Source organism: Cyprinodon variegatus, unplaced genomic scaffold (genome assembly GCF_000732505.1).
Source record: "Cyprinodon variegatus isolate N-32 unplaced genomic scaffold, C_variegatus-1.0 Scaffold1088, whole genome shotgun sequence".
NCBI classification, from domain to species: Eukaryota; Metazoa; Chordata; class Actinopteri; order Cyprinodontiformes; family Cyprinodontidae; genus Cyprinodon; species Cyprinodon variegatus.
Genome location: NW_015151541.1, coordinates 214,079 through 228,001, shown reverse-complemented (window position 1 = coordinate 228,001; position 13,923 = coordinate 214,079). Strand labels below are relative to the sequence as shown.

General features: G+C 36.6%; 2 protein-coding genes across 3 annotated transcripts in view; one reads left to right on the top strand and one right to left on the bottom strand.

The window, feature by feature from the left end:
• itga4 (integrin subunit alpha 4) overlaps positions 1-7,807 on the top strand; it is a 19,687-nt gene extending 11,880 nt beyond the window's left edge. Inside the window, exons 14-28 of the mRNA XM_015400249.1 lie at positions 175-329; positions 514-668; positions 786-938; positions 1,882-1,958; positions 3,284-3,422; positions 3,655-3,756; positions 5,014-5,090; positions 5,226-5,315; positions 5,448-5,535; positions 5,748-5,855; positions 5,964-6,089; positions 6,743-6,868; positions 7,148-7,246; positions 7,319-7,438; positions 7,552-7,807. Coding sequence (XP_015255735.1) covers positions 175-329; positions 514-668; positions 786-938; positions 1,882-1,958; positions 3,284-3,422; positions 3,655-3,756; positions 5,014-5,090; positions 5,226-5,315; positions 5,448-5,535; positions 5,748-5,855; positions 5,964-6,089; positions 6,743-6,868; positions 7,148-7,246; positions 7,319-7,438; positions 7,552-7,650 — 1,714 coding nt within the window. The 3' untranslated portion in view covers positions 7,651-7,807. The remainder of the gene's footprint in view (positions 1-174; positions 330-513; positions 669-785; positions 939-1,881; positions 1,959-3,283; positions 3,423-3,654; positions 3,757-5,013; positions 5,091-5,225; positions 5,316-5,447; positions 5,536-5,747; positions 5,856-5,963; positions 6,090-6,742; positions 6,869-7,147; positions 7,247-7,318; positions 7,439-7,551) is intronic.
• A 1,550-nt stretch (positions 7,808-9,357) lies between these two features.
• cerkl (ceramide kinase like) overlaps positions 9,358-13,923 on the bottom strand; it is a 38,818-nt gene continuing 34,252 nt past the window's right edge. Inside the window, exons 9-14 of one of the 2 annotated variants that reach the window (XM_015400247.1) lie at positions 13,672-13,737; positions 12,933-12,970; positions 12,696-12,804; positions 12,518-12,614; positions 10,367-10,563; positions 9,361-9,479 (exon numbers count right to left, since the gene is read on the bottom strand). In XM_015400247.1, the coding sequence (XP_015255733.1) occupies positions 9,401-9,479; positions 10,367-10,563; positions 12,518-12,614; positions 12,696-12,804; positions 12,933-12,970; positions 13,672-13,737 (586 nt within the window). In that variant the 3' untranslated portion in view covers positions 9,361-9,400. Of the gene's footprint in view, positions 9,480-10,366; positions 10,564-12,517; positions 12,615-12,695; positions 12,805-12,932; positions 12,971-13,671; positions 13,738-13,923 lie in introns of both variants that reach the window. The other variant, XM_015400248.1, reaches the window with a different exon arrangement.

Genomic DNA, 13,923 nt, shown 5'->3' with positions numbered 1-13,923 from the left:
TATATATATATATATATATATATATATATATATATATATATATATATATATATATAGTTAAATCTGTCTATATGCATATATAATGATTATCTCCTAAAGACAACAGGAGAATGTTGTGATTCTGTTTTTCATGTAGCTTTCAGTCGTTAGAGTTTCTTCTGTTGCACTCCTTAGGACCCGCCCAGTGATTCAAGTGAAAGCTTCTCTGATTCTACCGGAGCAGGTGGACCAGCAGGCGGCGCTATGTCAAGCTCTCAGTAATCCGACAGTCTGCCTCAACATTACGATCTGCTTCCATGTTACATCTAAACATTTTAAAGGGGCAATAGGTACATTGAATCCTAATGCTAAGAAAAGTGTGTAAATTCTTGTACTCAGACTCATTTTTTCAATTTATTTTATATTTAATAGAAATTATAAACATACACTCTGCTTGAAGGTTTAATAGTTAAATCTATTTAACGTTTAGCCATGACTTACTTATGTGGAAGACTTATGCTTTTCTCTCCCCAGAGCTTCAGTATAATTTGACCTCCGACATCCTCCATAAACCATCCTTCCCTCACCGTTTCTATTTCCACGGTAATGGATCATCGAACAGCACGAGGGGTCATTTGAAGGCACGGCCTGGCCACCACACCTGTGTAACACATGTTGTTTACCAAAGGGTAAGACACAAAAATTCAATAGAGGAAAAAAAAATATCATACAGTTTACCCACAGGATTAGCAATTAGTTTGAATTTTTCAATTTTTCCCTTTTTTTCTTTTTTTTCCCACTTCCAGAAAGATGTTAAAGACATTTACACCCCTATTCAGTTTGAAGTTTCCTACCAGCTCAAAGAAAAAATCAGCCACAGAAGCACCTCCAAAGCCTTGCCTCCATTGAAACCAATTCTGCAGCAGAGCACAGGGGATCGTAACACCGTCACCAACCAGGTACCAACATATGTCAAACAGAAACTCATCTATTTTATCTGTAAAAGTGTAAAGTAACCCAAACTGGATTAGCATAATTATATACTTTAAAGGAGCGATTACAGTGGTTTAATATGGACTCAGTTTGGGATAAAACAAAAGTTATAAGTACTATTTGGAATAAAAGCCCCAATATTTTCTTAATGATGGTAAAAAATATTTAATCTCTCCTGCTTACACTAAACTGGTTAAAATTATTATATTTATACAGCTACTATTTGATTAGCATTATTTAAATATGGGTAATTTATTTTTACAAAGTTAGATTCCACAATAAAAATGCACTAGTAATGAACCGCTTCTTTATGATTAAAGTGAAGTCCACGTGTTGACTACAATACATAAATAAAAAAGTTTAGATTCTTCAAAGTTTAATCAACATAGAGAAAGATTCCTTATTTCTTGTAGCCTCAAAGGAGCAAAGCTGTCTTTGTTATGGCACAAACCTTCAGAATTTCTTTTTATATGCAAAGAAATATGTCAGGATTTTTTTATTTTTCATGGAATAGAAGTAATTTAGAATGCCGTCATCTCAGTTCATTAATAAACTGGATTTAAAGTTGAGAAAACAGCTGCTTTAAAGTCAGATACCTAAGAGTATACCCTGCTGCTTACCCAGATGTGTTCACAGCTGCAGTGCCTGCAGCACATTAGCTAACATCCTGCTCCTGTGTTTCTACTTTACTTCTCCTTGACTAGCAAACACAGAGCACAAAAAAAAACAGTTAAGAAAGAGGAATTCACAGCTGGAGTGAGTCATGAGATCATTATTATTAATCGTCTGTAGCTTCAGGGTCAGGGGTCGCAGTAGCTGTTTGGAAGATGCTCGGTGAAGTTGCTCTGACTTCTGCATTCATTCATTGTTACTGGTGTCATAAACAGCATGCTTCTCTCTCTGTGTCAGACTCAGTTCGCACGCTTCTGCTCTTTGGTGAACTGTTCAACCAACATGCAGCTTTCAAGTGAACTGGTGCTACCGGGGTAAGGAAACACACACACACATACATGCAGAGCGTTCACAACAGGTTTTCTGTGTAAATCAAACAGAAACAGATATGTTGAAGTGAACTAAAACCACAACCTTATTTTAGATTGATAGTGAAAAAGCCTCACAGGTCACTGCAGTGGGTCAGCTGTGCTGTGCTTTATGAACAAGGCCAACAAAATGAGCCTTTCAGCTCTCCAATAACACAAAAACAGGGACTTTTTCCCCCTCTGAACACATGACGGTAATTAGCAGCAGGACGAATCCATTACATCACTTATGTGTTGCTTTTATTTATAGATTGTGGTTCAGAAAAAGATGTATATATAAAGTATATATAGTCATTGGTCACCTTTTTGGGTCCGACCTGTTCGTACCGGATTGCATCCCAGTAGTGTGAATTAAACACGGTGTTAGTAATAATCTCTAAGAGATTTTATTTGAAGTTGTTGGTGCTCTCTTAGCATTGGATCTGCTGACTGCAGAGATCAGGGGAGTACAGTGGTTTATTATCATGTTGAAGAAACCAGATTGAGATGATTTGATTGCATGTTGGAAGTAACCATCAGACCGTGGTTACCCTGTGGTCTTAAAGGGGTGTTTATTTAAAGTTCAGTTGTTTAAAAATGGTATTTTACAGCAACCTGAACCACCGATCCCAGGCGGGATGGATCAGTGCTTCTATGTTAAATCTACAGCTAATTCTGATCCATCCACAGGCTCAAATAGAGACTCCTTGGACCCGGCAACATTTGGCTGATCTGTTCATGTTTAGGTTTGAATGAGCTGAGCTGTAGCCTTAGTTTATTGTTCTTAGTGGACAAGAGAAAAACAAGGTGTGGTCTATGCTGCTGCTTCAAAGTAAGCCTTGAACCTCCACAGTAACAGGAACTCAGCCCATCTCCTCCTACCTCAGCCATTTTTATCAACCCATCTGCTGCTTACTAGATACTTAATCATTTTCTATCAGATTTTCTGTCAGAATATCTGTCACCACTATAATGGCACATTTGTCACTGACTCCCCCTCCAATAGCATGAACTTTGATAAGATAAATTGCTCCCAATAATAATAAAAATACAAGCTTGCATCTGACCAAATGTCAAGATTGTTGCAGATATTCAAGAGTTTGAAAAGGGGATTCCCATCCATAGCTGCTGTCAAAAATGGTGAAGGTTAGCAGCAGATTGAAAGACTCACAGAGGAGACAAAAGAATAGGAAAGAGATTTAAGATGAAGCCACTATGTAAATAAGTGCCCCTACAGACAGATTTTATATAGTGTCAAAGGATAAAATGTTGCACTTGTGGTTCGTTTACAGACAACAGAGTTTTTTTGCTCTCGGCTCTGGACAAATCATCCTGAAAACCTCTCTGCTGAACGCCGGAGATGACGCCTTCCTGCCACGAGTGACATTGAGATTCCCAAACATCATCCACTTCATCAAAGTGTTGCATAATGTGAGTTTACACCTCACAAAAGGAGGAAGAAATGACTGTTTGGTTTGGTTTTCAATTCTTGTTAATTCCTGAGGTTTCCTCGGTTCCTTTTGAACCACATTGGAAGATGTAATTGCTTTCGCTGAAACCAGGGAACTCAAGTCAGAGTTTCATGGTTTATTCATTCTGCAATTTAACACTTTAGTCTGTATTAAACCAAATAAAGAACCCTTATCCATCTCTGTATGAGCAGCAGGACAACGTGATTAGTTGTGACGTCACAGAGAAGGTGAACGCCACAGACGTGAGCATCGACTGCGGCATCACCAGCCTCATCCTGCCAGCCAGCTCCCAGGTAATTATTTACTGTTTGGATCCATGCAGCGCTAATAGTAGTGCATGCTCAGCTAGAAATGTGCATTCCAAAAAATATTCTCACTCTTTTACACTGTTTCACATTTCCTTGCATTTCTGCTGAAAACATGAGTTGTATTTTATTTCTTCTGTGTGGTAGAGTATCATTGCAAAATGGAGAAAACGTAATAATTAAAAGTCTTTGTCCAATTCACAGAAATATATTTTCAGCATCGAGCTGTACTTCATTCGTATTAACTCAGAGAGTATGAATACAAATATACACCAGTCCTATCATGTTTATTTGTAAAGAAAAAAAAAAAGAACGTGCGACATTTTCCTTTAATTTCACAATTATACAATACTGTGTGTTGAGCCACAGCATAAATCCCTGTAAAATGCAGTAAACAATTATACTTCAAGTGGTATAAATATCTGGCAAGATGGACCTTTATCATCCATAAGAACATCTAGCAGATTTCAAACCGAGAGACTTTCTAAGCCTGGTTCATTATCAGAGCAAATAATGAACAGGTTATCGGTTGAAGTTAAACATATATTGGAAAAATCCTTTTTAACATGATAAGAATTCAATCCATTTATCCATTTTTCGTCACGCTTATCCCTGCTGGGGTCGAGGGGTGCTGGTGCCTATCTCTAGCTGTCTACAGGCGAGAGGCGGGGTCACCCTGGACAGAATGCCAGTCCATCGCAGGGCAACACAGAGACAAACAGGACTAGCTACAATTCTCACACACCTACAGAGAATTTAGAGAAACCAATTAACTTAACAGTCATGTTTTTGGACTATGGGAGGAAGCCGGAGTGCCCGGTGAAAACCCACTTATGCTCAGGGAGAACATGCAAATTCCATGCACAAAGAACCCACCCCATATTAAGAATTAAATATGGGGTGACTGTAAAAAATGACTGTAAAATAATAATTGAAGCCTGTAGGCTAAGTCTATCATTACTGTAGATTCATGAGTTGTAATCAATGTGATAGTAGTTTTTATTAAAAGAAAAACTGATGTTTACAATCAGATGCATGTAGTGAACAGAAAATGCTGATGTATCACTAAAGATACAAATGAAAAAAAAAATCTTACTTAGATTTTTCTTTTTGCAATTGACACAATTTTCTATTAAGACTCTAGTTTAAAAAAATACTTCTTTTTGTGGTTCATGTTTGACAGGGTTAAAGAATTTGGCTTGTGTTTTTGTGACCATTTAGTGTCCTTGTTTTCTTTTTTTACAGATAAATATCAGTTTTCTGTTCGACGTCAATCAGAACAGCACGCCTGGTGACATTAACATCCACATCAACACCAGCAGGTAACGACCACCAGCTTTTTTTCTACAAGACAACCAGACCGTATTTTTATCCCCTAAGTTCAACTCTAAGACTAGATTGTCATAAGTTTATAGACTAAGATGCATTAAATGTCATGTTATTTTTTCACCATGCAGCGCCAACTATGAGATGGAGAACTTCCTCCAAGATAACAGCCTCACACTTGTTCTTCCCTTGAAATATGGAGTCGGCGTCAGCATCCACGGGTCAGTCAGCTCTACCAATACTAATTTATTAACTTTATATTACAGTTTATAGAAAGAATAAATATACAGAATGAAAAGCGTTAGATATGCTAGCTGCCACTACAGTGTGACTAATTGTCTTTGCGGTTGCAGTTTTGTGACCCCATCTTCTTTTGTGTTCGGAGACGAAGACTTAATTCCAGCTGACTGCTACCCTGAAAAGTTCAACTACACATACAAGGTAGGTTAACATGTGTGTTCAGAATGAAAGGCACACTGAGGTTGGGAACTGTTTTAATATATTATAAAGGGAAATTGTTTTTCTAATACAGGAATATATATTTAAGGTTAATCTATAACACCAGAATCATATTAACTTGTATTCTTACTTTCTTCTTTTCATGTTTGGTAATTTAACCAAATCAAAATAAACCTGAATCCTCTTTTGTGCAGGTGATAAACTCTGGTCCCAGTAAGGCGATAAATACTGTGGTGCAGATTGCTGTGCCAAAAATCCTTGCACCCCACCTACACCGATTGCTGCAGGTCATCGACCTGAAGGTAGGCCTGTGGAATGATAGAAATAACGTTTCTATCATTCCTCATGTAGACTGTGGAAATAAACCCTGCTGACATCTTAACAAAATATTTACCTCTTTGTTTTTTCAGTCATCACATGGTTCATGCTCAATAAGTGACAAAACGGTTCTGGTTGAAGAGGACTGTAATGTTCCTCAAACTTCGTTCATCAAACAGCTGATGTTCTTCTTCTCTCCCACCAGCACCCGCACAATGGTAAGTCCCAACTGCAAAATGACAGCTCGACTCTATACAGTGGAATTAAAGAAAAGCTGCTGATTCCATTGTCTTTAATACCTGTAATTTGGCATGATATGGAATTCTGTAAACTTTTATTAAGACCTGATTTGCAAAAATTACACTATTTTTGAAAAGAGAATGAAACAGCGTTTTTTAGGAAGCTAAAGTAACGTTTGCAGCTTAAAACTCGGAAAGTTCTGCAATTTTAACCGGACTTCTGGGTTTATTTCTGTCTTCAGTTTAAAAGAAAAAACTGCAAACTAAAACAAAATACTTTACATTGTTTTTTATTATTTATCTTGGCATCTATTTACCATTTTTCTCTCATGCTGTGAATTTATTACAGACACATTCTAACACGTTGATGAAAATTCTGGTTTCTGTGTCTCACATCACTTTAATGTTTATTACCTCAATAATAATGAAAAGAGCGAACACTGATTCATCCCTCAATAACAACGTAAACACTGTAGAAGGAACGATGCTTTAACTAAAAGATCACCTATTGGAACAGATGAAGCTGAAAATTGGTAGATTCTGGTTAAGGGCCACTTCTACATATTGTCACTTTAGCCGGACGACTAAATTGTCAGACAGGATTTAAATGTTTTACATTTGTTTTTGTGCAGTACTGTGGCCGCAGAGATCATCTGTGTGAGCAGCTGGTGTGTCGTCTCGGTAACCTGGAGGCAGGGAGAGATGCTACCATCCAGCTGGAGATCAGCCTGAACCCGGCTGTGCTCCTCCAAGCTCCGGTAATGTTTGTCGACACTACAGTAAAACAACATTAGGCCAAAAATGTTAGAATGATATGTTGGATTGACATTCCTTAATGTAGGGGACCTTTTACCCAACCCAACTCTGAATTTGTTTAGAAAATCATTTGCAACACAAACCATGTTAAAAAGATGCATTATATTTGAAAATGAGTGTTGCATATCTGGATATCTGGAAAGTTAAATGTGTCAAGATTTATTTGATAATATGTAACCAGGCTTGTTTACATGTTCTGAACGAATCCTGCTTTGTCTCAGGGTCGTCATCCTGTTATGCGGGTGGAAAGCACAGCGTCTTTATTATCTCCCAGAGAAGGTCCTCACACCGTCCTACTTAAAGATCCACCTGTGGAAAAGGTAAAACAGCTCCAGATCTTAAATCAGGGCTTTATAAATTCTAGTTGTTATAAACAAGTTTATATATTCCAGGTGGTGGTGGAGGCAGTTTTTACCCAGAAACCCTCGATGGCTGTGAAGATTTTCATTGTCGTTGTCAGTTTAGTATTGGGACTTCTCATCCTGGCAGCTCTCATCTGGTGTTTGTGGAAGGTAATTAATAATTAATCACTCGTTATCCATTTTTAGTTTAGGATACATTTATTTAATCTGCTTGGATATGCATTTATGTATACAACTCTGTTGTTTTTATGTCTGATTCCCAGGCTGGTTTCTTTAAGAGAAGCTTCAAGAAGCAGGAGGAAATAAACAGGGACAGCTGGGACTATGTTCCCAAACTAAACAAGAGGGAGAGCTCTATTTAACAGCGGCTGCTGCCTCTCACCAGGACGCCTTAGCATCGACATTGGGTGGAATTCACACCTCAGCTGTGCAGAAACTTTGCAGCAAAGATGGATGATGGTGAAAGAGTCCTGAATGCACCTGAACTGGTATACTGAATGTGCCTTCACAAAAAAAAAAAAAAAATTAAACCTGATACTATTGCTTAAGATTTTCCATTACATGTTCTGATGAGACCACAGCACTGGATGGATGGATGGATGGATGGATGGATGGATGGATGGATGGATGGATGGATGGATGGATGGATGGATGGATGGATGGAGAACTAAAACTGTCAAACCTTTGCTAAAAAGGTTATGATGCATCCTTTGTCGCGTGCAAACACTGAAGAAGAACCAAATCAAATGACTTTTCTGGTGATCTCAGGGGATGGGAACCATGCTTCTGATTGGTTCATCTTTAGTTTACCTGCTGGTCAGCAGAGAGAGAGCACAGACTCACCGTCCAACAGTTGCTGCCACACACTGGACTGCAGTCCAAGCGTCTGAAGGAAATGAGCTGCAGGAGCGTGCAGGAAAAGGGAAGCAATACAACAAGCGCGTTCCGATAGGCGGACACAGATAAATGCTGGAAAATGGGGCCCTGCTGTCTTAATGGCACATCTAGATTAAGAATTATTTCAATCATGACACATTTGACTTGTTAATGCAGAGCTAGTCTTCTTGAGAGTGTCAATGACAACTCAGCATGCAGAAAAACCTCCTGTTTCGCAACTGTGTTAAAAAAAACAAACAATGGTGTTAAGGAAAACAAATCTAAATAATCATTCCTATTGTAAACAAACTGTAGCAAGTCCACAGGGTGTGCAATGAAACAGCTGCAGATACAAAAATGGTTATTCTTATGAAGCCTTTATTAGAAACAATAATAACCTAGCCATTTTAAAGGATTTTATTAACTTAATTTAACTTATAAAGTATTCTAACAGTTACAATGTGTTGAAATTAAAATGATTATTAAAAAAGCTGTTAAACCGAATCACCTTCTGACTACGCCAAAGAAATGAATATTTACCTGAAAAGGGTGTTTAGAAAGTTTTGATGTATCTAAGGTGCTGTTTTAGCTTCTTGTATTCTGTGAATGCAGCATGTTAAAACAACCGTTTTCCTTTTGTTTTTCACATCACACAAATACACATCACGCAAGTGTTTGAATGTTGTATTACATTTTTATTGTGCTAGCCTTTTATGAAAGTTTGTTCTGCACTGGAGCGTCTCACTGCTTTTGTCATTACTCTATTAAAATAAAAGTTTTTTTTTTATTTAAACACTATGCTTTTTTCATTTATGAACAAAAAATTATCAAATATCAAAAAGAGAATCCATTGAGAAATATTCAGTAAAAAAATGTGAGTATTTTAAAAACACAAATACTTCTTGGGTGTTTTAAAAACCCACACTAACAAAGATTACTGCAAATAAAACATATTGTCAAACAGTATTTGTAAACATTTGTTAAAGCATAAATTAATCCTTATTCAACTCTTTTTATATTTATTAAAGCCTCAGGGATAAACTGGTGGCCACTATTAGGTATGGTGGAAGATATATGATGATGTGGGCCATTTTTTCTGTAAATGTTTATCTGTTAAATAGCTGACAGTTTTATTCCGCTTTATATAGGACATCATTGCCGGTAGAACCTTTTTGTTTTGGGCTTGTTTTCCTTGTTGCCGGAGGTTGAAAAGCGGTGCTACAGTAGTCGCTGGTCTCAGATGCAGTTGCAGGTGATGCTTGACTCTGCCTCATCCACCTCCTCTCCATACAGAGTGATGAGCCTCGGATGAACCCTGGACAAAAGCAGAGGGGGCGGCGGTTTGAATGTACGTCACAGATAAAGTAACATCTGTCAAGCAACAGAAAAAACTTTTTTCTATTACTTAAATTAGATCAATAATGGAGACATTGATGTTTTTGTTATTTAATGTCTGATTTAATTTTGAGTGACAGCTAAAGTTGCTAATATTTATGAGGAAAAACAGAAATGCCTTATTTAAATGACATTGTTCACTTGTCTCTCATTTTGAGGCTTGAATAAATGAAATTCGATCTTTGTGTTTTATGCTGATGAAGATCCTCTGCTATCCATACAGTTTTAAACTTTGTGTAATTCCAATTTGATCCTTTTTTTGCCAAGTAAAGGTAGGGAAGAGTTGATTAATCAACAATTTCTTAATCAAAAACACAAAATACAATGTTTCTTGATCTGTTATATTTTCCCTTCAATTAAATTCTTACATTAAACATTTGATTTTAAGCATTTCCAAAATTTAAAAAAATGTTCAGGGTTATTGACATTTTTCAGATCTTTATCAGAGGTGTCAACAGTTTGGAAGATGCTTTGCATCCAGAATTACTCTGCTCAGCTTTTAATGAGTTTGGCTCATTTAAATTTAAGTGAAAAGGATAGAAATGTTAAAGTGGATGCATTATGCAAGGATGAGGATCATTCTATAACTTAAGGGGGGAAAAAAAGACACTTTGGGGTGAACCAACCTCTAAACACAGAAAGTATTTTCTTCTCTCATTTTTTAATGGACCTGTAACTAAGTCATATGATGTAAATATTAAATAAATCTCCCATTAGGCAATATAAGACAAACCTATATTTAGATAAGACATTGATGAATCCTGCAGTGATTTGGGTTTCTATTCCTGACAACATGGGTATTCCCACCTGATGATCACATCATTAGCGATCTCCACCAGCTCTCCATCAATGTTCCAAGGGAAAGCGGCTCGCTCTGACTGGATGATGGGTGTAGTTTTGGAGTCTCCCTCTTCCTCACTATCCTCCTCAGACCAGCCAATCAGTGAGCGGGGCCGAATCTTCACCTCTGACACTGAGTGTGTCTCCACAAAAGGGAAGCTGAACTGCAGACAGACAGTCAGAAGGTTGCTGTGTTTGTAAGTGTGTCAGAGCTAAGCTGAGGAAGACTGAGGAGTTTGGTAAACCCTTAAGCAGCTTGTTTTTGAGCTGAGGTGATTGAATTCCTTCCTATTTACTTATCATCTGTTTCTTGACCTGATGTGCCAACAGGGGGCAGCAGAGACTAGCAATGAGTCTCCATCTGTGTGTAAATCTGATTTAAAACAATAAAAAAAGATCCTGTGATGAAGCGTTATAACAGTTTATAACAAAATCCTGGTCAAAAACCTTTGTTTCCCCCCCTAAATTCAATGGAAACTCTAATTAAGCACATTTAAACCCTAAAATATGTAGACTATGACACATTTTTTCTCTGATATAATAGTTGAAGTTTGTCACTATTTCCATTCTTTTGCAATATCTTATAAAATTATCTTAAATTGAAAGCATGACACTAAACACTTTTTAGAACGTGGCCTATATGTGTTGATATACTCTAACATCTTTCTATGTGATGTATATTTTAAAGTTTACATGATTTCATAAGTATTTAAATCTTTGATTTTAGGTTTATTGTGCCTTTGTCTAGAGTTTATGAGAACAGAATAGAATAATGCGTGGGATCCATTTTACTGATTAAAAGATGCTTAGTATTTTTCTTTAATTGTTTCTGCTGTCCAAGTATGGAAAACATTTGAGGAAACCTGTTTACCGAGAAAGTCCCGTTCAAGGATGAAAACACAGTGTAACACAATCTGGTTTGAAAATCCTCACATTCATGTGTCAGACGTTCCTCCTGTATATTTGAAGCTGATGTGTTTACTCTTTGCATGAAGGCTAACAAAATGTAGGTCACTCAGTTTAGCGTGCTTTTTAATTTGCTGGCCGGTGGCACAGGGTCAGTATATTTAGAAAGTGGGTTAACATTGAGTCTCTCAAGCCAGGCTAAATCAGGCTAATCTGCATGTAACTGTGTTGTTTTTCCAGAGCAAAAGGTTGAGCTTTAAGATGTGGTCACTGACTGATAAAAGGTTGGCTCCTGACTGGATCCTGTTTAGTTTTATAATACTGGTTTGAATAGCGCACTTTTTCATCATTAGACTTCAAAATAAAATCAAAACCTCTGGACTAAATTTCAAATGTTGGACTTTAAATATGAAATTAGGATTTATTTTTTTTCTGCAGACTTTAACTGCCATTATATCACATTTTAGTTTTCTATTCTGCAAAAACAATCTAAAAATAAGTTAATATTTCTTAACTTAATTGCATACACCCTTAATTTAACTAGGCAAATAAGATGATTTGCCAATCCAATGAATATTTTTACTTTTAATATAAAATAATCAGATAATATATACTGGAAATAAGACAATGCAGTTATTTTCCAATTGGCAGTGCCTCACTTACCTCCTCAATTTAAGACAAAACACACTTATTTTAAGAAAAAATGATTTATTTAGATTTCTATTTTTTCAGTGTCACAGTCTATAAATGTAATTATATTTAAAAGCACCATTAACCTTAAAGTAGGATGTTTGAGCCACTTCAGAAAAGAGAGTTAGATCTTTATCGATGCAGACAAAGCATCTGCACACTAACATGGGATCAAGTAAGATTGTTTTAATGTAATTCCTGAGACATTTAAGGATCCTTTTTTTATATTCTAGAGATAAAATAAAATGGATCGTATCTATGCTTTTTCCTAATTGCAATGAAGTTAGTATGTCATTAAATGTGATAGAAACCATCTTCGTTTTTTAACAAACCCTGAAAATATTGTTACACAAGTTTAATGATTCTGAGAATAAATCAGATTCAGCAGAGAAGGAATTATTGATTTGGAAAGGGTATTGATTTTCATTAGATGTTGAAAGCCTAAAGTACTTAATATGGCCATACATAGATCCTAAGGATGAAATTCTTGGAGTGTGTTGTGGATAGTTGATGCTACCTCACCTGTCCGCTAGAGCTGCTGTACCTCTTGAGGTGCTTGATGAACTCTGACCTGGAAGCATTACCTACTGCAATCAGTGAGGCGCTGCCGTTGTCTAAACTGTAACAAACACAGGAACTTAAAAGAGAGCCATCAGAAGCAGAAACATCCTGAGGTTGTCTTAGAGTAGTTGTGGTGTACCTGGTGTTTGGCGCCAATCCCTGAGGTGCATGTGGACTCAGGCAGGGGATAGACATGATGCTGATGCTTAGGTACAACCCCTGATTGGTTATCCAAGACTCCTCCATCTCTATATAGACCAAGCACATCACGCCAAATTAAAGATGGCCTTGTTAAACGTCATAGCACATTAAACCAGCTCTGGTTTTCAGTTCACATTTACCCTTGCAAAAAAAAAAAAACAAGTGCTGCACTAACCTGAGTCTGGCTTCTTTGTTGGATCTTTGCCCTGGTCTCTGTGAGAAGGAAAAACAGTTAAGAGAAACCCAATAAAACCACTTTTTATTTTTTTTTATGATCACTCTTTACCCCAAATTTAATCATTTTACATCACTTTAACATCTATCAACAGAGTTTACCATTTTTCTGGATACTAGTAAAGTGTTTTTAAAAATGATTGGTCAAATTAAGTCAGTTTGACCAGTGATTAGGGATAAGCAGTAAAGTTGGGAAATTGCATCATATCCTCGTTGTAAACAGCGCCACCCAGTGTTGACAGTTTCATTTTACCTTTGAAAAGTATGAGTGTAGATAGAGTGTAAATACTACTGCAGAAAATAAATAATAATGAAATGCTTTATAATAGCGTCTTTAAAATATTAATCTCACTTCATATGTTCCTGCTTTGAAGAAGATGCACAGTTTATGTATTTTATACAGATGGTCATATTCTAAAAAAAAGAAAGATGTGAAATAAAAACTTAATAAATAAAGTTGGCTCAACTTGATTCAATTTCTCTTTACCAATTGAAGCAATTAATTTAAGTTAGCATTTTTTTAAACACTAAAATGATTAAATCCAGTAATATTATGATCAGCAGTCAGGGTTATGGTACGTTTCTCTGAAATCAGCTTAATTCCCCTATAATTGCCTGTGTTAACTCCCAGGAAACGTCACTACTTCTACAGCACAATACAGACTTAATATGTTTCTCACCGGTGTGCAGAAAAACTGCTGTTTGAGCTTTTTGCAGGTAGAAATGACAGCTGACAATCTTCTGGTCTGATAGAGACAGAAACAGAAAAAGAAACCAGATATGCTTTCAGCTAAATGAGTGTTGAATGTTAACATGTAGCACATTTCTAATGATTCATTATGAAATGTAACAGATGAACCATGAATATATGAAAGCTCAAGTAGAGTTTTGAAAACAGAATAAAAAGGAAACATCTCAATGCCTGTAAGGTA